Source organism: Drosophila albomicans, chromosome 2R (genome assembly GCF_009650485.2).
Source record: "Drosophila albomicans strain 15112-1751.03 chromosome 2R, ASM965048v2, whole genome shotgun sequence".
In the NCBI taxonomy this organism is placed as follows: Eukaryota; Metazoa; Arthropoda; class Insecta; order Diptera; family Drosophilidae; genus Drosophila; species Drosophila albomicans.
In genome coordinates, this window is record NC_047631.2 from 6,932,372 (window position 1) to 6,959,643 (window position 27,272).

The 27,272-nt window shown below is 39.2% G+C and overlaps 4 protein-coding genes across 4 annotated transcripts in view; 1 reads left to right on the forward strand and 3 right to left on the reverse strand.

Annotated features, from left to right (window-relative positions):
• Nucleotides 1–35: 35 nt before the first annotated feature.
• Nucleotides 36–3,088, reverse strand: LOC117576287 (glycerophosphodiester phosphodiesterase 1). Its single transcript, XM_034260939.2, has 6 exons — nt 2,847–3,088; nt 2,412–2,733; nt 2,144–2,316; nt 1,870–2,074; nt 1,048–1,223; nt 36–969 (listed from the first exon to the last, which is right to left on the reverse strand). The coding sequence occupies exons 2-6, from the start codon at nt 2,715–2,717 to the stop codon at nt 816–818; spliced, it is 1,014 nt and encodes a 337-aa protein (XP_034116830.1). The 5' UTR covers nt 2,718–2,733; nt 2,847–3,088; the 3' UTR covers nt 36–815.
• Nucleotides 3,089–3,201: 113 nt separating this feature from the next.
• On the reverse strand, nt 3,202–4,250 carry LOC117576288 (trypsin-4). Its single transcript, XM_034260940.2, has 4 exons — nt 3,626–4,250; nt 3,527–3,567; nt 3,385–3,456; nt 3,202–3,320 (listed from the first exon to the last, which is right to left on the reverse strand). Exons 1-4 carry the CDS (start codon nt 4,216–4,218, stop codon nt 3,241–3,243), a joined length of 786 nt encoding a protein of 261 aa, XP_034116831.2. The 5' UTR covers nt 4,219–4,250; the 3' UTR covers nt 3,202–3,240.
• A 536-nt stretch (nt 4,251–4,786) lies between these two features.
• Nucleotides 4,787–27,272, reverse strand: part of LOC117574999 (DNA replication licensing factor REC) — a 33,548-nt gene continuing 11,062 nt past the window's right edge. The window contains exon 3 of the mRNA XM_052007408.1: nt 4,787–4,874. Within this exon, the coding sequence (XP_051863368.1) occupies nt 4,817–4,874 (58 nt within the window). The 3' untranslated portion in view covers nt 4,787–4,816. The remainder of the gene's footprint in view (nt 4,875–27,272) is intronic.
• Nucleotides 10,865–27,224, forward strand: LOC117574998 (alpha-mannosidase 2). Its single transcript, XM_034259072.2, is given in 6 exon segments — nt 10,865–11,446; nt 22,023–22,590; nt 22,651–24,294; nt 24,296–24,665; nt 24,731–25,274; nt 25,334–27,224. Coding segments are annotated over 5 exon segments (3,732 nt in total). The 5' UTR covers nt 10,865–11,446; nt 22,023–22,170; the 3' UTR covers nt 26,088–27,224.

Sequence of the window (27,272 nt, forward strand, 5' to 3'; positions counted from 1 at the left end):
AACTTTTACATTATCCCATTAAAATGATCAACAAATTAAAGTTCGCAATTTATTTGTATTTCTTTTTATAGTTTGTTATGCAAATACATTACGAATCGAGATGCATAGTTAGAAAATATTTTTGCTTTTTGGTATAATCGTATAACTAATGTTCGTACTTATTCTTCGACTAATCCATTTCATATTCTCGTTCGGCATACCTAAGAAATTGTTCGATTCTACGTAACATGGACTACAAAAATGGTTGGTATAATAAAGTCAAAATTTGCGTACAAATAGCTGCCTATATTAAATATAAATAATGTATATTGTTTGTGTATTTAGTACATACATATAAATAGAAAGACCTTAGCTTACAAGGTTTTTGAGAACATTTCGTGGCAGCATTTTTCATGTATTTTGTGCCGGTTTGTGAAAGCATCTGATGTCGTTAAATAAAAAATGGGAAAACATACATATAATTAACAAAATAAACAAAAATTCTGCATATAAACATGATTAAGGACGTTTGAGGATTCCAGCACCAGCTCCTCTTATAGTAATAATAAATAAATAGCATCTACGTCAAATATAAAGCACAATAATCTTAAGTGAAACTTAATTATACGAGTAGTTTCACTGGATCGTCATTGGGTAATACTATTTCATAAGCTTCTTTGAAAGTTTATATTAGTATAGAACACATATGAAATGTGCAGCAAAAGCAAATAAGTTAAATCAAATAGATTGTGCATGAAAGCTACCTAAATAAATTGTAAATGCAAATGATCTGTGTGCGCGCACGATTTTTGTTGTTTTTGTATGTGTTCGTGTTTTTAGGCTTTCATCAAGAGATGCGGCTCGGAACGCAATGAGTCCGTGAGGTATTGCGTTTTCATTGTTTTCTGAAAATAGCGTTTCTCGTTCGGCGAATTTACCATGTAAACAATTGGACGTACGCCCACATTGCGCCACAGATCGCCGATGTGTCTGCAACAAAGCCAAAAAGAAGAAGCAACAATTGGAGCATTACAAAATACTTCGAATCGTATTTAATGAATTACTTACAAATTAAAATCCTCCTTGTTTAGGAAGACAACACTAATGCCGATTACAGGAGCAATAATGTTGCGTAGAATTGCACCATAAATTGAGGTAATAAGTGTCGAGGACTTTAATATGGACAGCGATAGATAACTCTCATGCCACAGGCCACAGATTATTTCGGGTCTCAGTTTGCGCAACTGTGAAAGATAAGAAAGGTATGTAAAATTTAGGTTGTAGATAGTGTTTTAGAACCGCCTTTTGGGGTAGATAGGAATTATAGCTTGTCACTGAAGAAACCATTAATCTTTTATCTTATGCATTTGTATATAGTATCAAAAATATGTACATATGCTAAAATATTTAATGTATATATGTACATATGTATGTAATCATAACGAAATATTAATTTACGGAATAAATATATTCATATGTGCATTAGTACCTCTAGAACTCAGAGCATATACATACATATACATATATATATATAAATGCAAAGACTACCAAGTTTTTGACTTTACTCATGAAAGTTCTGAGGCAATCTAAATTATTAACACACTAAAATTAAAAATCTTAAAAAGAATAAGCATAGACACAACACTAAATAAACACAAAAAGCTAACTATAGAGTTCAATGCATTTTAAGTTCAAGAACGAATTTTAACGATGCAAATACATAAATCGAACTAGCTTGCTTTGGTCACTTCAAAGTCTACACCAAAGAGCAGGTATCTCACAGTCAAGCACAATCGGCTTTAACTCGCATTGTTATGTCTAAAAATAAATCAGTGACGTAGTCAAGTGATTGTCCATTATGCTGTGTTGTGTGTGGATTCGGAATTCTACCTGATAAATGGCCAGTGGCGAGCGACTAATGACAATGGTCCGCTGCGTGAAGGTTTCATGGGCATGCATGAATTTCTGCAGCTGATCGATCATGAGGGCGCTGGTATCCTGCAAATGCAGGAAGAGAGTGGGCGCAGTGCTTTGCTCCTCCAGAAAATCGGCAAGTTGCTTGATCGTGGACACGGATTCAGCTTCAAATTGTGAACTGCAATTAAAGGGAAATATATTTAATGTTGTAATAATGGTGATAGCTTGAAATGACATGTTTTATTACCCCATGGGATGGTGATCCGTGATGTTCAGCTGCTGCAGTTCGTGCAGCGTGTGATGCGACAGGTTTCCAGTTAAAGAGGCACGCTCCACAGTCAGCCGATTAGCAATGACAATCTCATTGCAGGACGTAATGCCGGCATCCAGGAGCACATTACGATAGCCACGTGCGAGACACTGCAATGCCAAGAAAAGGGATGTTATCGATTTTTTGACTGTGTGCGCTAAAAATCAACCACCGATGATTGCTGACGTCACACACATACACTTACCTTTTTCACAGCTGCCTTGGAGTTCTCGGGCGCATCGTAGCCGGCACCACGATTAGCGATGGGCCAATAATTGGGCCAATCGTCTGGTGTGTTAAGCAGACTGAGCAAACGTTTCTCGTTGGGGCTGCGCTGAAGCTTGACGAATTTCGATGCCACACAAATAATGATCAGCGTCAGTGTGCCCCATGGTATGGCAAGGTTACAGAAGAACCAGAACACGTTGAAGCAGAAGAAGATGAGGCTCATCGAACAGCAGAGCAGCTTATAGATCATTTTGAGACACAGCCAGAACCAGCGCCACCACATTCACCACACCTCAAGACTTTTGTTGTTGTTGTGCAGAAGCAGATTACAAAATTATGCATATGTGTATATATATATGGTTTATTTATAAATACATTTACACTGTTGGTTTTGTTGCTAATTTGCATTTACCCCAATAAGAAGAATGCGCGCCGTCGACCACCGCCCCGTTGTCGTTACCACTCCCACAATTTGCCTGCTGGTTATATGCTTAAAACGTCCGGTGTTTTTATTCGATTTTCCGGCACAATTCGTTTAAATAAAATCCTCGCTTGCAACCGATTAAATTGCAATAACACAGCCAAGGCGGACAAAAAAAAAACCGTCACTTTAATCTAATTGCAGCCGAATTGAAGTGTGCGTAAATTTTCCAATAAGAACTTTGATTAGCGATGTGCATTTGGTGGCTGAGCATCGTTAAAAACTATCGATAACAGCATGGGGCGAATTATTCGCGCGCTTAATTTAAAATTAAATACGCAGTAATTGTCACGCAATATAGGTTTATTGACTTTTATGAGTTTATTTACAGCTTAGTCAGCAGGCGAACCCAGCGCCTTATAGATGGATGTGCTAAGCGCGTGTAAACACCAGGATAATATGGGTCTGCAAATAAAAAGAGAGGTTAAGAAACCAATTGCTAGCAAAATGCAACTAAAAGTCGAGCTACCTGCACAGCCCACACCCCAGGAAACAATGCCAATCAATTTTCCTTGAGCGGTTAAAGGTCCCCCGCTATCGCCTACGATGTAAAATGTAAAAATTAGTCACAATTGAGCAATGACTCATGAGCAAGCTAATAACAAACTCACCCTGACAAGCATCCGTGTTGCGAGCAGCCGCACAGAACATGCTAACGACAAACAGAAGATATTAATTAGGTATTTGGTAATCATATCTTTCTTACTTACGCCTCACTCACTCCGCCGTGGAAACTCAAGTCGCGTTGACATTTTGCTTGATTTACTGTCTGAACCGTCGTGTACTTCAATACCGAAGATAACATTGCTTCCGAGCTGCTCATATGCCCCCAGCCGGATACAATGGCCGAAACATTTTCCTCGATCGCCTCGCCAGCTTCTGGCAAACGAATTGGCTTCACATTGGCATCCATGGTCAAGGCACCGGGCAGAGTGCGCATCAGAGCCACATCGAAATTCATGTCGCTAGCATCGTACGAGGGGTGCTTATAGATAGTGCGAACCGACATTATGCTTCCACCGCTGGAACGCTTAACACTACCCAGTCTCAGCGTGAACTCTTGCGGCTGATTCTCGTGGCCAGCGACACAATGAGCAGCGGTTATGGCCCAACTGCCATCCAGCACGGAGGCGCCACAGATATGCACGGTTAGACGGCGCAAGGACATTTGATATGGAAACTCGCCTTCGCGAGCATCGCGTCCGTTGACAATGCGTCCGTCTGGACGACGATTGACATCCGCATTGGCGCTGATCCAGGAAAGGGCGAAGATCAGAATAACAGCGAGTGGAATGCTCTGCATGCTGCCGTTGACTCTTCGAAACTAAACGACAGCTGTTAATCATTGACGGAGTTTTGCTTGGCAGAAAATTAGATATACGAGCGTGTCTGTCTGTCTGTGTTGCACTTTGCGTCTTCATTATCAATTCTCTCCGTTATCAGGTCTTGTACCTTATTTCAGCTGAACTCAATTGGTAACTATAATTAACAATTGTCAGTGGGTGTGTTGTTTTGATTTTTACTGATTTTTTTATTGCTTAAAATCAATGACAATGAACTTCCGCTTGTCTTATTTCAGGGGAAAAGGGAAAATCCAATAGTATTCGGATTTCAGGGTTTTCCCAATCACAAATCAGATGTAAACAGGAGTAATTAATTATTAATTGATTGCTTCTTAAAAAGTATGCGTAACAAGCGAAGCTATTTTCATTTCATATTTTTGCTTCTCGCTATTAGTAGAAATTCAAATTTAACGGATCATATACTCGATTATTTCCAAAGTATCGATTTATCGCAAATAATCGATAGCATTAGGTCACATTAGCAAACAACTGTAAACTTGGTATTTTTTTTAGATCCAACTGTTATTTCTTCTGGCAGCTCTGCGGTCACTTTGTCAATCAGTCTCGCGCTTGAAATTGCCCATGAACTACGCTCAGATTGGCGACGCATCGCGTTCTATTGATTCGGAAAATGTTTACCTTACATTAGCATTAACAGCATACAAGTATTAAACGTTTTTATAGATTTCTTTCTGATTCTACAATCGAATATTTATAATTAGAAACAGCCACAAAAAGTGTTAAGTACAATACCAATCAACGCCAAATGTTTGTGTAATTGTTTGTGTGTAGGTGTAAGATTGCATTGTTGGTATAAAGGATTACGCGATTCTGTGCATGTGTGTGTGCAAAACCAATTTACTAAAATGCACTACCGATAATAAGAAAATAAAAATAATATTTAAAAATTAATAGCAGTACAATATAACAAGTGATAAGCTGCAAGAAAGGTGCGTACAATCAATAAGATTTCAGTTCTGTAATGACAGACAGATTCACACAGACGCACTCACACGCACAAAAAGCAATTCAACCCCTCAGCTTATCATTCGGACAAGAAACCGGATTCTAGTTCAGTTTAGCAGCAACAACAACATAGTCACCAAACGATACAACTATTAAATTCGTTTTTGCTCGATTTTAATCAGATTGCATATCAAAATTGTTGCATGATATGTGGAGTACATATGCGTGTGTACGTGTGTTAGTAGTTACAAAGCACCTGACGCTTTACGTCAAGGCTGTCTTCGTCACTCTCCCTTTTGCCAACCACTTTGTATTCAATTTGTATGACCAAAAATAAAAGCAGACTGTAGTCTGGCCACACCACAATATTTGCATCTCCTTTTTGCTTGTTTTCTTCTCTTACAAATTGTTACAAACTTGCCAGCCGACCACACACACACACATATGTATGTACATATGGGATGCGTCTTTCTTTAATTTATGCACTAGTCGCAGCGACAGCAGCAGCGGCAGCTCATCTTTATTTAGCTTTCTTGCTTACTCATTCATTCATTCATTGAGGCCGCTTTCAACTCTCGCCCGGTGCAAAACTCGTTTCTCAATTCATTCTACTATATCTGCAAAATTCGTTATGTGTTGTTCTTGTTGTTGCTGTAAGTGTTTGTATTGTATAATTCAATTTAAATTGATTTTCTTCTTTGATGGCATTACAAGTGCGAAGAGGAATTCGTGCCTTCCCTTTTTGTCTTTCTTATTCTACATACAGTGAATGTAAAAACAATATACATGCATACATTCCCTTTTTTTTTTTGCTTTCTTTGACCTTTTTCACACACTATTGGAAGTGCCCCCTGCGTGGCCCCAAAAGCAGACACACTTATGTGTACGACTGTATAAGTATGTATGTACATATGTATTTATGTGAGTCTAACTACATATTTGCTCTTGAGCCTCATTCCAAATTCTAATCTCGTGTTGCTTTTCTCTGTCCTTTCCATGTTGTTTTTGCTGTTGTAATTCGCATTCATTGTTGAGTTAGTATTTGTTTTAAGATGTCTTCATTTGTTTTTTAAAACTACAAGATTTACTCAATATAGTGTCAATTTTCAGATCCGTTAAGAAATTTCTTGGAGCATTATGAATTTACATTGCTATATCACATATTAATATTTTTCAACAAATACAATGTAAGCTCCAAAAATCTAATTTTACAGAAATTTTGATTATATGTACTGAATTGGCCTATGTAATTTTTGGTGTAAGATGCCTTTGGAAATTATCAACATAATTCCAATTCTATTATTTTGAATTTACCAACGGTTTGTAGAAAACGCAAAATATTTGTATGCAGCTCTCAATTCTGTTTTATTCACACAACCAATTAATATAAGTTAATTATAAGGGCAAAATGTACGCATTCAGAAGTACTTATTAGCTATGTGTAACTTTACCTACAAGTTTTATTACAAAATTTAGAATTCAAATACAATAAATTTCAAATTTAAGATTTTGGACTTTATATTGCAATTTCCTTTGTTTTACATACTTATCTAACGTGTTGATATCTCAGATATGTAGATAAAATAAAATTAATAATTTAATGTCGATAAAGACAGTTGAAATTTCTTTATTTAGAGCGATAATCTTATTTTTAAATTCCCAACTTTAAACAGTAAAAACTTTAATTAGCAACTCTATCAATGATATGTTAAAAATGCTAAAGAAAATATACAACTTGAGAAACATTTGTATCTTTTGTTAGTTAGCGAAGCGCAAATCAACGATTTGGAACAGCTTGTTAGCATCACGCAAACTTGACCAGCAACAAGAAATAAGAATGACTCACTAGGAGATACCCTGTAGTAAATGTCAATGAATTTAATTGAGCAATGAGTGAAAAAGTTTTGAGGGAGCCAAAATAAATAATTAAAGAATAATCCATATTCTGAACGTTGAACATGCTAAAATTTTGAATTTAATGCGTTTAGCATGTTTTTCTACCCTATAACAGTAATAAATAATGACGCTTGTTATTATACTAATAGAAATATCTTTCAGCTGTTGTTAAGTAGATGGATTCGCAGATAAATATAGAAATGAAACTATAGTTTAACATGCAATGCTTTAATTGGCTTGCAATTTGGGTAATTAATTGAATCAAAGGATAATTACGACCGATTTGAAACACACTGGACTCCTAGCTAGAATGTAGGTTAAGCTGTCATAGCAATCACAATCATGTTAAACAATTGGTCGATCTTTAGTCAAATTGAATTGAATTGGTTTGAAGGAGGAATCCCATTATTAAACTGTCCTGCTAACAATTTAGTTAATTCGCATTTCCTTGTTGTAATTGGATTTCGCTTTTGGGTGGTATTTCTTTCGAATGCGACGAGTATCGTGACTGGAATTAAGGAAACTATTTAATGGACATACTGCAGTGCCAAACTTGGACGCTTCACTGACTCCGATTGCGGGGATAAGGCCGAGGATGGTTGGTGGGTGGAGGGTGGAGGAGGTGAGAGAAAGGTGAAACTGCAACAGTTGAGATGAGAATAACAACAACGACAACTGATGGGCAATGTCACTTGCAGCAGTAACAACAACAAACAAAAAAGCAAAAAAGGCCCCGAAATAAAACAACAAACGAAACGAAACAAACAAAAATAATAACAAACCGCAAAAAAAGCAACGCAGCAGCAACAGACAAATAACAACAAAAACAAAAAGATCACACAAAGCAAATAAAACGAGATTTCAATGCAAGAATTTCCATTTCCATTGCAAACGTTGTGGTTATTGTTGTTGCTGACTGCTTGGTTGGGTTTTGTCAACTGCTGGAATTGCTGGCAAGCTACCGGTTACGGCTGTGGACATGGCCATAGATTGCCATGGGTCATGCGGACCATGTTGTTTGCGGCTATGGGAAAGTGGCAAGCTATTGCTGCCACTGCCGCTGCTGCTTTTGCCGGTTTGCAATTTGACAAACGTTGCACGCACTCAACTGACTGACTGCTCTACCGTTACATTTTAGTTGAGTGCAACTTAACTGTGACTTGGATCATACCCAACCCAACCCAACACAGCTCAGGCCAGACAGTAATGCCAACTGGGGAGCAGCTAAATGTCAACGTCAACCATCAGCCATCAGCCATCTACGTTGTCAATGTGGACGTGAACGACGAATGAGGACAGTGACCGACTGTTGTCCGAATGCTACGCAATTGACCTGCAAATCAAGTAAAGCATCCTGCCACAGCTGCAACTGCAACTGCAACACTTGCAGCACGTTGTGCTTTTCGTCTGTGTTTATCTTCGTGTGTTTCTCTGTGTGTGTGTGTGTGCCACACTTGGTTCAATGAGTCAGCAACATTTGGAGCACATCTGCCGCCAGCTGCTGAATAGGAACCACAACCAGAACACAGTATGACCCGATTTGAGTTCTGTTGAACAGATTGTCCTCTTTGCTGCCACTTACCGCCTCCGATTTGTGGCAGATAAAGAGACGAAATTATGAAAACCCAAAACCCAATTGAATGTGACACTTTATTGGCCACTATAATCATTCAACTTTGTTGGTTACCAAATCCAATTTTAGCACTAAATTTAGTTTTTTAACTGAATGATAATATGTAAAACTTTCATGACTTTTAAAAATATTAAGAAATAATATTTATTTAATACTAAGTTGAATTTTTATCAAACAAATTCTGTCTTTTGAATTTGAAACTTAACTTGTACATCTATCTAAAGCTAACACTAATTTTAGGTGCTTAACCATTTTCTGTTAATATTAATTCCAATTACAATGACCTTTAATTAGTATGATAAAATCTAATGAAGAACCTACAAGTTTTTGAAGTTCAAGAATCGAAACATTTATAGCTTTGAATTTGCTCCACAATTATTCAACTTTTAGTTGTAGAATAAATATTTTTAAAACTCTTAACTCACAAAGCTGTTGAAGTATCTCTAAGTGAGTAGTTGAGAGTTTATGTGCAGAAACTATCACAGCCACTTCATAAGAGACAATTGAGAAAATTTATTAAGCGAATAGAAAACAGTTTATTTCGCTTCACTTTGGAGACACAATAATGAGAAACGCAACCAATTCAAATAAACATTATTGGACTCATTCAAGCGTGCCTTAAATTGTATGCTTGGTAAAAGCAATTGACAAGTGTAGGGCATGAAGAGTTCGAGGCGAACCGCTGACTTCGTCGCCCTCTTCAAGTAATTCCACTTGCATTTGGTCGTCATCCTCACAGTCACAGCGTTTCGCATTTTGCGTGGGCTCAACAGCTATTTCAAGGGCCTGTGCCAATTCCCGGTTGCACTTGCCTTTGCTTCTGCTTTTGTTGTTGTTGCTGTTGCTTTTTCTGTTGCTGCTTCTGCTTCAGCTGCTGTCTGTTTTGGTTTCTGCTTTTGACTTTTGCTTCGCCGCGTCGCTGCGCGTCGTCTGCAATCAATAAACAGCGACCTTCTCCTCTTGAAACTTAAACTTAAATGATGCTTCACAGTCTTTGTTTTATACTCGAGTTCTTTTCGTTCTTTCGCTTTTAGGACCACTTCAGCAGCTTGCCGTCGCATTCTGCCTGCTGCCTTCCACTTCAAGTTCGACTTACGCCATTGCGGTTGTTTTATATTTGTCTGAAATTCTTCCTTAAGAGTTAATTGCTGCACTGACTACTCAACGGGCTGAGAGAAGCTCGCAAGAAGGCGAACAAAGCGCACCCTTGAGTCTTGCCAAGATTCTAAAGGCAGCAACTCAAAGCGCTAAGCGGTTCGTAGATTAATACCTGGGTAAAGATTTCCACGTTATTTGCTGTACGTCCATTCAAAGCTCAAATGGCTCATAGACAACAACGTTCAAGAACTTTACTACAACTCTAACAAAATGCATCAGTTTCGAAATGTACATAAAAAAAGAAAATTACTTTCTATTGCATTTTAAATTTCCCATTTAATTTTCAGTAGTTTTTTTTAATTTGATTATACTTTATTTATGCAATAATGCAATTCAAATACCACTAATTTTTGTGGTTGCAAAAAGATAAAGTTTCCAATAAATTAACAAACTGTGCAATTCCCACAAATAAAGCAATTACACATTTTTTAGATGTATTTTTTTCTTTAACTATTTGTTTGTCGGATTTAACTGAAAGCAAGCTATTAATTTAATGTGAACAACAAGCGTGAATTAAGCTTAATAAATATGATTTAAATAGTGTGAAATAAAAGTACATTAAGCAGACAATTTATTATGCAGCTGATATTAAATTTTTTGCTGTTTAAAATTGCTTGAAAGAAGAAAAAAAGACAATTTAGTGGTTGAAATGAATGACAGAGAAGAGCAAGTGTGCGAGAATAACAAAAGCAGGAAAACAATCGCTTTGCTGTTAACCGAGGCAACCCCAAGCGGCCAAAATCCCCCAACGGCTCTCCTCTCACTCACACTCTCCTCCACACACACTCTTCACCCACAGCTGAGAGCAGAGAAGCGACTCGAACATCAAAGCAGCAGAGCAGCTGTTGCTTTTGTTGTTGTTTTTGTTACTGTCGTTTGCTAAGCCGAACAGACGGGCGAAGTTGAAGTCGAAGTCGAAGTTGATGAAGTCGCTCGCTCGTTGCGCTCAGTTGCGTTTTGAGCGGCGTCGACGTCGGTTGGTCTCTTCTACGTGCTGCAGACAGGACAGACCTCCAGGACAGCACCCGTTGTGTCAGTTAGTTAGTTAGTTAGTTTGTGTGTGATTTGCCTGAACTCCCGGTCGTCAGGACGTGAAAAAAAGTCTCGGGAAATAAAAATCTAAAGCGAAGTTTGCCGTTCCTTGCTCGCCATTGTTTGAAGCTGAAGCTTTCAGCTGCTGCAACGGCAACGGCAACGTGACGGAATTGTTTTTAATTATTCTGACGGCGAATGCAATTAAAAAATTTGACGCCCAGTTGGAGCGTTCTGGCTTCAAAAAGAGGATCATTACTGCATACTATTTAAAGTGGCGCTCTTTAACGTTAATTCCTCCCCACCATTCACTTATTCAGGCACATTATTATCGTTGTTGTGATTGTGTTTTTGTGGCAACAACTTTTGCCGTCCTTTGTGTTGATTTATGTGTGTTTTGCTGTTTGCTGTGTCCCTTATGGCATAGAGCATAGTGCAGTCGTCGTGTAAGGACTCGTGGCATGGCACTAAAACTTGCACTACAACTTTCCTGATTTCCCTGTGTAAGTAGCTATTTATGCAATGTTCATGTATAAATGTAAAAGCCCCAGACAATAGTAAAGTAGTCTGTCTCCCTCCAGGGAGCTTTAAAGCGAATTATATTATGCCCTAGTTATAATGTTGTCGCTTCCGTTTACTTTAGTTTAGATTTAATTTCCTTTCCGCATTAATTTCGCCCTTTCCTGCTAAGCTGTTTCTCCTCATTTCACCGTCTTCCTGCGAGGTTCCTGCTTCCCGTTAGCTCCGTTTTATACCTAGCGTATATTCGAAATAATAAAAAGTAAGGGTATGACAGTTTTGCATACCAGTTATTTGGTGGTATAAACTTTATCTGTTCCGTCTGACCGCCTTTATGAATACATAATTCCTATTGGCTTTGAAGTACACGTTTTTGTTAGAGATAACTATCATCTGCAGATGGCTGAAACGCCTACAATTCAATAAAATTTGAACATGACATTCAAATTGAATAGTATTGCATGCTGAACTTGATAACTGAGATTGTGTATTTTGATTTACATGCCCAGTTCTTATCACGCTAATATTAATAAAGTTAAACTTTGCATGTTGTTCTCCCAAATCGAATGTAGGGTATCTAGCAGTCGAACAAGCTCGTCAGATTGTTTTCACTTGTTTCATTCCTTCTTTCATCCTGTTCACCACCTAAGCTACAATACTTTATAATTTTCTTTTACATTTCCTCTTCAACTGCATTCACGCTTTATTTCCTCTTCTTCTATGCGGAAATGTTACACTTTGTGCAACTAAATCCTGCTGAATTTCATTTCATATTTCAGAATACAGTGGAATTAACTTTATCGGCGCTGATTGCAGATTTTAAAGATACATGAAATATTAACGTCTCGCTTAATGCGCTAAGAGTCAATTAGCAAATTGCTTTAAGCGTTTAATCGATAACTAGGCATCATTAAAAGAGTTTCAGCAGCAATGCTTTGACTTCAACGTAGCCGCACTTAGTGCTTGCCCCAAGACAGTTGCATGCCGCATGCGGCATGTCGCAGGCCTCAAATGTGCACGCAACGGGGGCCTATCGATTACCTAGCTCAGCGCAGCTCAACTCAACTCAGTTTATAGGCATCACAAATACATGCGCACACTTGTAATAATATCTCGTGTCACTAAAATTAGTCGCAAGACCCCCACAAGGCGTACTTGGTCTGCATGCTGTTCCATTTATTTCATTACTTTATACCTCACTCCTCACGCCACGTTATTGTCCTCTTCTCGGCGATTCCATTCCTATCCGTTCCATTCGGTTCGGTTCGGTTATTGTTGATGGCGTGCTGTCAATTTTCCGGTGGCGTCGCTAGCAGCTCTTTTTTTTTTGTGTTGTGTTGTATTCCTTCTTTCTTATGGAATTGCGGTTGGGTCTTCGTCAGAGTCTTTTGTGTGGCACGTCTATAGAGAGTTTGTTTTTTTTTCCATATGTCATGTCATCATGCAATCATATCGTTTTACCATATAAAGTGAGGCTCACAATATAATCATTATATCAGCGTCGAAGCTTTGGCTTTGCACTTTGGTCCCAACTCTTTCGCTATCAATTGTGAGTTGGTAATGATGCGTAACGAAAGATGTCAAGTGTGAAGAACTGAAAGAGAGAAAGGAGGGGAGAATAGAGAGGGAAGCGATCTATCAGATCATGAGTTGGCCAAAATGTGCGGTTGGTACATGTGTGGCCTGTGTTCCGGTTGTGTGCACTATCGGATTATATAATGTCCATTTAGTTACAGTTAACTGGCCACAGCAACAGTTAGCACTGCTATCCAAACTAGTACAGAATCTGACCTCAATTACTGATTCGTTTGATCAGTAATCAAAACAGCCATCAAAACATTGCTAATGGTCTGTCATTGAATCATTCTTTGAGTACGCTCTAATCTCTTGTATTAGGCCACAGCAGCAACAACGTAATTTAACACTCCAAATAAAGTAATAACATGTAGTAAGAGATGATGTAGTTCCCCATACTGACTATTTATGTGTGCTGTGGTTGTGTGTAATTACTTATAAGTAACTGTAAACCTGTTACAACAATGTGTGTGCTTGAATTTTCCCAGCGTTTAACCTGCATCAAAATGAAACAGAAACATTTCACAATCAATGTAATAAAATGCGCTATTGTTTGTGCTCTTCCCACTCGCCCCACTTAGCTATTCCTTTGCTGACTCCGTCACAGATATGGAAAGAGACAATTAAAAAGAGTAGAGGGTATTGTCGACCCCATAGACAGCTTAATCGAAATGAACCCACTGTTGATTTTATATTTGTTTTCAATTTTCAAGAACACCTCCTGAACACTTATGTTAATTTTCGAACCGAGAAATTTAAATGTTGTTGATGCTTTATCCAATAGAGAAAGAGAATTCAATTTTCGGCTATGTAATCATAATGTTTGAGCTTTGTTTTTTGTTGTTTTAGCGCCACAAAGGAAACCCAGCAATGAAAAGAAAAGAAAGAATAAATTTTCATTTTATTTTTCCCCGTGCGTCGTGTGTATTTTTTGTTACTAAGCAAAAAGGAAATAACTGAAAACGATCTAGTCGAAACTGCACGACTTATGAAATACCCTGTGTTATATTTCCAAATCGAAACTTATTCGAATATTAATTAATAAAAAATTCAGATTATATGCGTATAACTTTTAAATTTGCCGATTTATGGATAAAGCTGAAATATATTTAAAATAATCTTAATATATTTTTTTCAGTGTATTCAATTTTCATACCTTACTCGCACATAAGCCGGGCGGAGGGTATTAAAAGAAAATGTTGTTGTCCCTCCATAGAGTAAAAGTCTCACGTTCCAAATTTTATTAGCAGGCATTTTGAGCTTTATCAGCGCTCTCCGGTTCTTTCATTTCTGGCTCTGCTTTAAAGCTAATATTAATCAAGTCAAAAGGCAGCTAAAATACTAAAATGCACAAAGATTATGCCAACTTTAATATTTAATAGGTGTTTCATGACAAAACTAATAACTTGTAAAAGATAAGACTGAACAATAACCAATAACAAAAACAGTCGTGCAGCTGATAATAAATAATATTTGCATACAATAGGAATATTACATGAGTAGTTTAGTTCTGTAAGTGGTAATTGTGTGGAAGCTAGAATGAAGTACAGAGAGATAACAGAAGATTATGTAAGGTAAAGTGCAATAGCATTTAAATATTTAAGAGACTAACCATTTCAACAATTTAAATCTCTTTTAATTTAGTACAGAACTGAAAGTGATACATGAGACATAATTCACAATTGATTTGATAGTCAAATGTGAGTTTCATCAATCAACTTCTTAAGTATTATATACAGTTTAACATAGTTAGATAAATTCCCCGGATTACACCAATAGATTTTTGTTGCCGTTGAATTGCGGCAATTAATTAAATGAATGCCATGGTCAATTGATTTGACCACTGCAATAAATACTCAGCATTCCAAGGAAGTCTTTATATGCAACTTTCACAGCCATTAGCCAATGATAGACTGATGTCTGATGGCATCGGGCTTTGGCCATTGCAAGTGAAGCGGGTCAATTGACTGGTTTGATTGCGGCAAAACTACTAAAAACTGTAAATAATATGGCCATTAGGCAATCGTTTATGACCTCAACTTGGCGCCCGGTAAGAATGTAGGACATACGAATATAATACCAACAATGGAGGTGGCAAGTTCGATTTTACGGCTGAGGAGCTGCGAGAGCAGGCAACGAATACCATATTTGATGCCTGCCCCTTGACCAAGTTAAAGCGTAATCCGCTTGGGAATAAGAAGCGTACACAATGTGAGCTTAAGGTGAAACTTACCGGGTTTGAGTTTCAGCCTATGCTAAGTGGATAATCCATAAATACACTGCAACAAAAGTTAACGGAAGAAACTACAAATTTTATAAAATGCTTAAAGTAGCTGTTGCCAATTTAAATGAATATTATATTATGCAGGGTATCGAATTATAACCGCAGCTGAAACTGTGACTGTGACTGTGACATCATTAAATTGACGAACCGTTACTCGACCGTAAATTAAATATCATATTTGCATAACTGTGAAACTAATATATATATCGTAATATTTTGTATATTATTACAATGTTAGCCTCGCATTAGCTAAAAATAAATATGAAAACAAGTGCCAAACCTATTAATCTAATATTATTCCTCTACAATAATTATCAAAAACACAACTTCCTTTAGTGTTTCTGTGGCTAAATGTGCTTTTGTTTGTTTTTAATTTAATTTTGAATAACAGTTTTGAAGTTGTTAAATGAATGACTTATAAATTGCTAAACTTAAATTGTAGCTTGTTTAAATTATTTGATAGTCATTTTTAAGTTAGATTTGACTTTTGTTGCCTTAAGTAATAACTTATTTTTATACCATACCATAGGGTAAATATTTTATGAAACAACAAGCAGTTCCTTCTTCTTGATGAGCATTAACAGTCGTGTCCATCTGTCTATCCAAATGCACAACTAGATCTCAGATATATAGTTTTTGTAACAACACTTGTCATTGTTGCACGTAAATTATATTTTAGATATGTGCCACTTTTGCCGCACAAATCCTAAAAATTTGATTGGGATCAGATAAGAATGATATAAGTTATTCAAGAAATAAATTCAATTGGAAAAAAATTCTGTTGATGCCGGTTTATTTGGTAGGTAGTTCAACAATATACGAATTATAGCTTTCAGTATATTAATTTGGTATATACAAATGTATATAATCAAAACTTTAAGCAAAAAAATAAAATTTGTTCTGTCTGCACAGTATGTTTGACTTATGTTATTCACATTTTCTCAGTGTATTATGTTGGTGGGTCAAATGTCGATGTTGTTGCCTTGTTGATGTCGTTGTCGTTATTGTTGTTGTTTATATGTCACAAGCGTTGCCATAAAAATGACTAACTGCTCTCGTTGTCTCATGCAACTTGGTTGCCATTTTTTTTTATGTGTATCTGTAGCTGTCACCATATGAGTATTTGTATCTGTATCAGTATCTGTGCTGTTCTAACGGCTATTGGTCCCCCGACGCAGTTTGCTGCTTATCTCGTTGAATCCGCTTTTTGGCTCGCTTGCAACTGACATCGGCGTAAGGCAATTTAAATTGTTGATTCAGCTAAAACTTTAAAACGCGGTTGCGGGTGGGCGCCAAAGAGGGAGTTCATCGTGGCACAGATTATCTTTAATAGACTGAAAACAAGATGTGTGCCACAGTGGGAGTAGGAAAAGCGTGCCGCAGACTTAATTTTCCTTCAGGCATAATTAAGTTTATCAGAGAATCTGAACAAAAAAGAAACAAGAACAATATATTTAAATACTTTAATTCAAATTAAGAATTGCGCAGCTCGACGCTTGTCTTATGAAGTTTTACTTGTTTCTTGTTATTTTGGCTTGTTTGTTGCTTCGCTGCCTGTGCTAATGGCCTACAATGGAGCACACGCTCCACTGGAAATACCCATTACTCATGCCCAGGTGGCCGCTCCATGGAAATTGTCATAGTTAAGAGCTTTGAGCTACCACCGAAAACTATCTTTAGCACCATTCTGGATTCCACTGACTCTCCGCCTCTCTCTCTCTCTATATATACTATATAACGAGGTTCGCTGCTTTGTTTAATTAAAATGTTGAACTTTCTACAAGTTGGGAACGCTATTGTGTTGGTGTCAACAGCAGCAGCAGCCGATCCCTTCAATTCCCCACACAACACTGTTGCCAGAGTTTTCGCTGCCTTTCCGGCGGAAACTTTGCTGTGGCTTTTCACTGCAGTTGCAATTGATTAAAGCCAAATGATGCTTCTGTTTACTACTATTATTTAAAGTTTCCGACTACGTTTATTTCGCTTTGCTAAATACGAATGCGGCAATTAAATTTCAATTTGTAACATTCTAATCTAGCAGAAAAGTTTCGTGCACACGCAGCAGTTAAAAAGTTCAAATGTTCATATGGAATAGATTGACTGAATTGTAAATTGGAGTCATCAATTTTGAAAAGAATAGTCGTGATCTATGCATCAAGTTGAACATGGAAGAAATAAATTCCTGCAAATAAAATCAACTTTAATTTCAATTTATTACACTATTTGGTGACTTGCAAAACAAGAAGAGAAACAGGAAATAAAGCACTATAGCAACAACAATAACAACAATTTATAGTGCATAACATGCAGAACTCTGATAAACAAAGTTATAAATTGATTTCGAGTGCTTTCAGAAACTTTTGGTGAAAGCCAACACCAAAAAAAAAAAATAGAAGAACCAATCTCAGCATTTATTCGTGTTGCAGCCCAAAAACAACAATAGCTATAATTGCATTGGAATTGAAGTGTGTATGTGTGTGTGTGTGTGTGTGTGTGTAGATTGAACAACAACAACAACAGCAACATATGTGAAATTCAAGCGACGACTTTGTTGCAACAAAAAACAAAAGCTAACTCGCCGCAACAATGACAGGCGGCAAAGCAAAACTTTACGACTTTTGACTTGGGTTTCGCTTTGCTGTTGTTGTTGTTGTTGTTGATGTTGTTGTTGCTTTTGGAGTGGGCGCATGCAAACTGTGTTGCGATTGAGAAAAAAAAATAGTGAACCAGAAACCTTTGCGAGTTGGAATTACTCGCATATTGTGCGCAAGGATCCTGTAAAAGGAAGCCGTGGGGGGAGGGGATGGGGACCGGAGGCAACATGTCAAAAAGTCAAGAGAACAGCAACCAGACGGAATCCTGAAAGCAACTGTCTGTCCCTAGGCTACAGCCTGGTCTGTGCAATTTACGATGAAATCAAATTTGCCAAAAAGTTTTTTCTATGTGAGGCAACTAATATCTCGGACTGGCATTTCGATTAACAAACTTGTGGACAGCCTGAATTGAATAGAGACTGCAGTCAGCCTTATGGAATTGGCCAACTGAATATTTATCCGTTTTTCACACCTCCAATTGGGCAGCATATTCAAATAAGGAAATGATTATACGCCACAACGGGAGGCAAGTGCTGCGAATTCAAATTTATATTTGGTGTGTCCGGATTTCAAGTCAACTTTTAACTTGTTGCGGGCAGGAAATCATATTAAATTTAGCAAGCTTGCTTATCTCACTCCCTCAACCCTGAACACAAGTGACCCTCAAAAAATATTAGCTGATTAAGCGAGTATTTCGGGTTTCGGAAGTCTGGAAAAGTTCCAAAACATTTTGTAAGAGTTGATAAATAAAAGTATTATCGAATTAACATAAACAATAAGAAAATTACTTAGTTTAGAAACGAAAAATGTCAGCTCAGCTTACATACATAGCTGATAGCGATAGAAAGTAGAAAATAAATATTAAAAGATTTCCTATTTTACATATTGATCATTAATTAAGTTAATGATACTACTTCCTAGTGTGAAGCCACATTGTAATATTAACCTAGTCTAGCAAATTCTAGAATTTAATAGTCAAACAATAAAAGAAACTGTGCCGCACATTCACAATTTTATATTTTTCCGTAATACGATAAACCGAAAATTATCAAGAAAATAATCATTGAAATGAAACGTCGCACACTATGCGATTAGTTTTTGCCATATCTCCAGATGCTAATATTTATCAAAGCCACATTGAAAGGCACTTAACAACATTTGATAAACGATTTCTCCCCCCATGCTCAGCATTTGAGAAGCGTGTCGAGGGAGAGCGCATTAATTCAAACGTTAAGATGTGACAAGAAGTCATGCAATGTGCCAGCTCAAGAACAAAAACAACAAAGTCTCTCGTCTCCCGTTTCCCGTTTCCCAGCTAAAGTTTAGCACGCGCAGTTTCTGCTCCAGTTCCACTTCTCTGCCTACACCACATGCCCCTCTTGCCCCTTGCCCCTCTGGCCACGCTCTCGGTATTTTACGCAGTTCTAATGAGCTTAAGCATTAGTTTTACTTTACACTTTTTACGCCTCGCACATTGTGACATGCAGCTGAAGAGGCTGAGAAAGCAGACGAAGAGAGCAGAGTGGAGCGGAGCGGGGGAGAACGTTTAAATGAAGCAGTGAACGTGTCGAAAGAGCAGGGACGGGGGCGGGGGAAACATTTGCATGTTGCCGGTGACAGGTGGCTAGGTGGCTGCCACAGCTACCGCTGCTGGCAGAGGGGAAGCGTCACTTAATGGCCACTGATTAGCATGCGAGGGGCTGCTTCAACCTAAGCTTTATGTGGTTTGACTAGTTGTGTGTGTGCACAAGCATGTGAATGTGTGTGAGAGAGTGTGTGTGCAGCTAATTGAAACATTGGAAAGCAGGCACACAGAGGGTGGCACTTCAAACACTTAAGCTTCTAACTGCACAGGTCATAACGCTCTTCAATTTTGATTAAATCAAATGCATGTCTAATTTGCTGCCTTTTATAAGAGAGAGAAATGAGGAATGAAAAGTGCACTGTGTGGTGTTCATTGTGTGCACACTGTGTTAAACCAACTATTTTTCTGCCATATTAAATTATAATTTTCAAAGTGTTCGCCATGGCGTATGCGTGTTGCATTTGCATGCATATCTTTCGCATCACACATACGCACTGTGTGCCAACCGTAGTCAGCCAGGCCAGCCAGCAAGCAAAGTCAGCAAGTTTCAGCAAACTATCAAATGCATTTATTTCATCATTGCAAAAAGTTACACAAACTTTTTGCGTGTTTCTGAAGAGTTTTTGATTGAGTTTTAAGCTTTCATACTCATACCCTGTAGCCAATGCAAAAGCATCGACCAAAAGCAAAGGCTATTGGATAAAGTTGAGCTATGGGTACAATGAAGTATTTCAAATGCATTCAGAATTTACTCAGCGCTGAAATATATTTTGCGAGTTAAATAAATAAATTTAGTTTATTTTAACGTTTTTAAATTTATGGTGGAAGATGCATTAATAGCTTATCAATTGGTAAAACTTGTAGAGTGTCTTCTCGCTTAGCAACCTCAACTGCAGTTTATTTGCTTGCATGCTTTCCTTTAACTTTGGGTTATTTTGGTTCGTTAGCTTGTCGAGTGCAAAGTAATATGCTTGGCTTGGCTCTTTGCGCTTTCAAATTTTGTGTGGAATGTGCAAATATGGCAGTGACAACTATTGTGCGTACATAAAGAATTTGATTAAATAACGAAGCAGAAATTAATGCAAACTTGATACATAATTCATAGAAGGCAGCAAGTCTGCACTTTCCAAATATTTAGGCAAGCATTGTGAATCAGCTGAACTAAAGTTTGCCACTGCAAATGAAATGTTAGAAAAGCCCCTTTAGCTGTCAATGCCACGTGCAGGCCTTAGCGTGATTTAGAATCATTAAATGTTGAATACGATTAATTGCTTGAATCATGCGCCATTTAATAAATTCAAATATGCAGTTAGTTATCTGAATGGAATTTAAAGCATTGCAAATTGGTGAATTTACGTATTCAACAAACGCGCCAGCCCAAAGCCACAACATCACACACTCCCCCTTCCACCCCCTTCCACCGGCCAGCAGCTCCGCCGCATGTATGCACAATATTCGTGGCAGACATGCGAAGCATTTTCGGGATGTGCCTTAATTAAATTTTTGCAGGCATCATCGCTTGTTGCCCTTCGGCACATCCTGCATATGCGACTACTCCTTGGCCACCCGCTCCTTAGCTTATTGTCTGCATGAAATATTCAATGCGATGTGAAATATTACAGCACTTGATTTCGAAATGAAGCACCCGCATAGCCAAAGAACGAGAAGCAACGAACAACAAAGGAGCGGCGAACATCTTAAATTTATGAAATGTACATCAACTAGCTGAAACCATCAAGTTGGTTTGTGTGTCTAGTGAATGTGCAATGATTTGCCAGCATTTGATTTCGCAGGTCATGTTGCGGCTAATACCCTAGACTAAAGGCTTATTAAATAAATTAAATTCCCAGGCAATGTTAAGCTTTAATGCCAAGAGATTATTTAGGATTATTAAAAATCCTACAGCTAATTTTATGTGTAATACTATTAATGTGGGTATGGAATATTAAATCATACTCAACAACTAAACAAATAATGTTTAAGTGGACTATCCATGAGGATAATAAGCTTTATGCCACACACGATACTTTAAAGTTTAAACGATAGAAAGCTTTTTAAATATTTGCAATTGGCATAAATAATAAACATTTAAGATTATACATGATTGTAGACATTGATCTACATTGTGTTGCTTTATGAATTATTACAAGTTGTCAGTCAATGCGAAATTATTGTTTTTCTACAATTAATTGCATATGTGAACATTTCCGTCTTCTTTCTAGGTTTTATCCGCAACTATTTTAAATGATGCTGCAATTGCATCTAGGGTTATTATTTAATTAAAGTTTATAAACAATTTTATTTAGTTACAATCAATTTAGTGTACTTCACCGTGCTCCATATGTTAACATACTTTAGTAAATTTATTCCGAGGTATTTACTAGCTCATCAAAGATTCTCTTTTTTATTTAATATTATGTGGTTGCCTGTTTAGATTACTGAGTAAAATCGCTAAAATGATTCATTTCTTTGCCTAAATTGCTCACGTAATCTAATAATTCTGTATCGTTTTTCCTTTGCAGATGTAGAGCTGAGCGAAAGAAGAAAACCAAAATCAACCAGTGAGAAGCATTCAAATAAACTAGGCATAACATCAACGACAACAACGAAAGTCCAGAGTCCCAATCCCAGTCCCAGTGACAAAGCTAAAGTAATCCGCATAAGCCAGAGATGTCGTTTAAGCTATTGCGTCGCGGCTCGGCGCGATGCATTGGCTTGCTGTCAGCATTTGTGACGATCTTGCTCTGTTTGTATTATATTTCGATTGGTCAGCCGAATCCCACACACATTCCCGACGCCAATACAGTCGGATTGCCTGTGAGTCTGAGTCGCGTTCAATCCCCACCAGCGGCTGCTTTGAATGCCTTCAGTGTGGTCAACAGCAACCCTGTTGCCCAGCAGCATCGTCAGCCTCAGAGCATCGCCAAGGAAGCGGCACAGCAAACTACAGTCGCGAAACATGGCAAGCTCAAGGCTGAGGATGAGCAGGAGGTGCCACGGAATGTCAATTGGGGAGACAAGTGTTACATGCTGCTTCAGAGCGAGACCAACATTACATCGGCCGAGGAGCACAGCAGATTTGATTTCCAGGTGAGTTTGTCAGCACTCTGATTGATTTAACATACTATAAACATCTATTCCTTTGAACAGCCGGAATGGATGCGCTCCAAAGAGTATTGGGATCGAGGCTTTGAGGAACGATACGAGGCGCAGAAAAAGGACAAACAACGACCACCTTTGAAGGTCATTGTTGTGCCACATTCCCACAACGATCCAGGCTGGTTGAAGACTTTCTTCGACTACTTCCAAACGGACTCACGACAAATTCTCAATCTGCTGGTGACCAAAATGCAGCAATACAAGGACATGACCTTCATCTGGTCAGAGATTAGCTTCCTGCAACTGTGGTGGGACCAAGCACACCCCACCAAGCAGCGCGCGTTCAAGCATCTGGTCAACACTGGACGCATTGAGATCACCACCGGTGGCTGGGTAATGACCGACGAGGCCAACGTACACATTTATCCCATGCTGGATCAGCTCATCGAGGGCCATCAATGGCTCAAAAACAATTTGAATGTGACGCCCAAGGTGGGCTGGTCCATCGATCCCTTCGGACACGGCAGCACAGTACCGTATCTGCTGTCAGGAGCACAGTTCGAGGGCACCATCATTCAGCGCATACATTATGCATGGAAGGAATGGTTTGCCCGACAGCAGACGGGTGATTTCATCTGGACACCCTACTGGCGCTCTGCTAAGGGCCAGGGCAAATTACTGACCCACAACATGCCTTTTGACATCTATTCGATTAAGGGTTCCTGTGGTCCACATCCCTCCATATGCCTCAATTTTGATTTTCGCAAAATTCCGGGCGAGTACACGGAATACTCGCTGAAGGCGCAATACATCACCGACGACAATGTGGAGGAGAAAGCGCAGCTACTGCTGGAGCAATATGGACGTACCGCCTCCTTGTTTCCACACAATGTAGCGCTGATACCCATTGGCGATGATTTCCGCTACAACAAGGAGCGAGAGGTGGATCAGCAGTATCATAACTACAAGAAGCTCATCAGTCACATCATGGCCAACAAGCGATTGTATAATGTGGACATTAAGTTTGGCACGCCCACCGATTACTTTCAGGCAATAAAGCAACGCATGGGCGACAAACCATTCCCCAGCTTCAAGGGTGATTTCTTTGTTTACTCGGACATCTTCTCCGAAGGAAGGCCCGCCTACTGGTCTGGCTATTTCAGCACACGCCCCTTCTACAAGCTGCTCAGCTCCGAGTTGGAGCACAATTTACGCGCTGCTGAGATAATCTTTACCATTGCCTACAATACAGCGCGTCAGGAGCGACACGAGGATTCCATCAAGATATATGAGAAAAACTATGAGCAGATCACACACGCCAGACGCAATCTCGGCCTGTTCCAGCACCATGACGCTATCACAGGCACCTCAAAGGCAGCTGTGATGCGAGACTACGCCATGCGACTATTCGACAGCACCCAGAACATGATTCGCATGCAGGAGGCGTGCATAGAGCTGCTGCTACAGAATGCCAGCTCGCATAATCATGGATTCCTGCTCAACGAATACGAGCGCGACAATTTCAGCAAGTTGCCACGCAAGATGCCCTTGCAGCTGGTCAGTCCAGGAGCAATAGGAAGCGATGAAGCCACTACCACAACATCGGGAGGTGCAGCCGCTGCGCCAGCTAAAAATGCCGAAGCCAGCTTCGTGGTTTACAATTCGCTCGCCCAGAAGCGCATTGAGATTGTTGCTGGTGCGTGTGCAGCATCCAAATGTGCGCATCTTCAACGACCAGGGCGTGGAGCTGAAGCACATTCAAATCAATCCCGTGTGGAACATTACGGATATCTATGAGCAGGCTTACAATGACATGCTTAACGCTGGCGCAGCAAACGCAGGTCGCATTCGCACCTCCAGGCGACAATATGAAGTGCTGTTTGTGGCCGAGTTGGAGCCGTTGTCGTTGACAACGTATCGCGTGCAAGTGGATGAGTTCAACTACAAGCGAAATATTGCCACGGTTTACTGCGACGACTGCACTGACAAGCCGGAAACGGGATCATCTACAGCCACACCAGGAGGGTCCAACCCTAATGTCTTTGAAGCACGCGCCAAGCCAGCTGGTAAGAAAATCTCTATTTATCCTCTTTCGAAGTAATTTAATTGACTTTTTCTCCCCAATTTGCAGGCGACATTCAGCTGGAGAATCCCAGCATGCGTTTGCTGTTCGACGAGAAGACCGGTTTCCTCAAGACCATCACCCGAAAGAACAAACAACAACAGCTGCTGCAACCGATGCAATGCGCCATCAAATTTGCAGCCTATCGAAGTGCGCAGTTCCATTCGGGCGCATATTTGTTTAAGACAGACCCAGAGCAAAGTGAGGCCGAGAAGGATGTGTTGGAGCAGTACGAGGATGTGCGCATTATCATCACCTCGGGGCCAATTGCTAGCGATGTGACTGTCATCTATGGGCCCTTCATGGCGCACACTGTGCGCATTTTCAATACACGAACTCATTTGGATGCAGCGATTTACATTGAGAACGATATTGACTTTGAACCGCCACCAAAGAATCGAGAAACTGAGCTGTTTATGCGACTCGTGACGAATATTGACAACATTGCACCAGCACCATTGCAACGCGATCCGCTTAAGGAACCGGCAGAGCCGAGCAGCATGCCCGAACTGCCCGTATTCTATAGCGATCAGAATGGGTTCCAGTATCATGAGTAAGTTTACAATGCGATACACTCTTTAGTGAATATTAAAAAAATGTTTTACCAAACAGACGCATCAAGGTGCCAGCCATTGGCATTGAGGGAAACTATTTCCCCATCACTTCCGGCGCTTTTCTCCAGGATACCCACCAGCGTCTGACGCTGCTGACCACACATGCTCAGGGTGCTGCAAGCTATGAGCCAGGTCAACTGGAGGTTATGCTCGATCGTCGCACGCTGTACGATGACTATCGTGGCATGGGCGAAGGTGTTGTCGACAGTCGCCTCACGCGTCACAAATTCTGGCTACTTGTCGAGGACATGCCTTCGGGTCATCATGTAGACAAGCCGCCCAGCTACAAAGTGTTAAGCTTGCAGGCTCAACAGTTGGCAAACGCGTTGCGCTACCCGCCGAATCTCTACTTTTTGAGTAACTTTGAACAACCACAGCCGGCGCTGCATACGTTGGTTCGTCTACTGCCACATGGAGCGCTGCCATGCGATGTGCATTTGACCACATTGCGCACACTCTCCGACGCTCAACTCCAGATGTTTCCATCCGCATCGGCGCTGTTGGTGCTGCACCGACAGGGCTTCGACTGCAGCGTCAGCTCACAGCAGGTGGACATGAATAGCGTGTGCCCACAAATGGGCAATGGCCTGGGCTCAGTTCGCTTTGGGGATTTGCGACTAAATTCCATCGAATCCACCAGCCTGACGGGCATGTCGCAACATAAACCACACCTATTACGTTCGCTGGCACAGATCACCCTGGAACCCATGGAGTTACGAACATATAATCTCACTTTCCGTGGGGAGCTGTAAAACCCACCAGTTAGATAACCAACCAACAACCAGACAGCAAGTAAAGCGTTTCTGTTCTCAATGTATCTCATTCGAATCTAGATCCTAAGTAAATATTTATGTTCTTTATTTGATGTTTAGTTAGGCTTAGGTTTACATTTAAAGGACGGACATGTGCATATTATTTAGCTTTATTTACACAGCTCTCTCCGTGTCTCGCATTCTAGCTCACATTTTGAAGTACAAAGCCCAATAGCATAGATAAATATTCATACTGACCACAATTACCTAAATATGCGAAGGATTATAGACATTTCAACTGCCCATTAGCATTCCGTTTCGTAACTCTTCTCTCTTTAATATTCTTTCACTGTCTGCACTGTCCACATTTCGTGCAATATGTTTTATAATCGAATTCCTTAATTTACGTGTACATTATAGTCTAAATTGCTAACTTGAAATCAATAGCAGAATCATAGCAGGCAATTAAATATATGATAGTTATCTTTGCCTGTTCGAGTTTGACGGTAGCTCAATGTATAGAGCTTAAAAGTTATTAGAGACTTGATTCACAAGTACATAACATAGTATAAAGACATATAGCCGCAAATATTTAGCCAGCGAATTAGACAATTTTTGTTTGTTTTTAGCAATAAATGTTATTTTTGTTGCCTTCTATTTAATTTGATTAGACTGATTAGCTTAAAATATTTGCAAAATGCTTCTGCTTATTTAGCAAAAATTTTTGGTGGTATCAAAATCATCATCATCATGATCACATTACGACTAGAATCTCAATTACAAATCAAAACATAGACATCTTTATTCATAAATCTCTTGGACATAATTTAAGATTTTTAATCGACGATGGATAGCAAAAAGTTAAGCCAAATATTGAAATACATTTATACTTGACAAATATAAATAAATATTTACATTTATATATACATACATACTAGTTACATAAACATAAATTTTAAGGCGCCTGAACGCTCGTTTTGTAAATACATCTAAATGGCACGGTAAAAGATAGCTCTAAAACAATCTAAACTAATCCACATAGGCTAAGCCACAACTAGAGTAGTGTTGTACTTGTACTGCAAACTAAATGAACCTTTGAGACATACTTACACACATAAATACAGAAACGATGCATAGTTACTACATAAGACAAATTTGAAGCCTCACATGTACCGCAAACAAGAA

Bases quoted from the DNA above. Each gene is read 5' to 3' on its own strand.
- LOC117576287 (XM_034260939.2), bottom strand. From the start codon at position 2,717: ATGTGGTGGCGCTGGTTCTGGCTGTGTCTCAAAATGATCTATAAGCTG. The intron at 1,224-1,869 runs GTAGAATTCCGA...TATCTTTCACAG, and splicing joins CGCCACTGGCCATTTATCAG to TTGCGCAAACTGAGACCCGA. The intron at 970-1,047 runs GTAAGTAATTCA...GCTTTGTTGCAG, and splicing joins AACAAGGAGGATTTTAATTT to ACACATCGGCGATCTGTGGC.
- LOC117576288 (XM_034260940.2), bottom strand. From the start codon at position 4,218: ATGCAGAGCATTCCACTCGCTGTTATTCTGATCTTCGCCCTTTCCTGG. The intron at 3,568-3,625 runs GTAAGTAAGAAA...GTTTGTCGTTAG, and splicing joins CACGGCGGAGTGAGTGAGGC to CATGTTCTGTGCGGCTGCTC. The intron at 3,457-3,526 runs GTGAGTTTGTTA...TTTACATCGTAG, and splicing joins CAACACGGATGCTTGTCAGG to GCGATAGCGGGGGACCTTTA.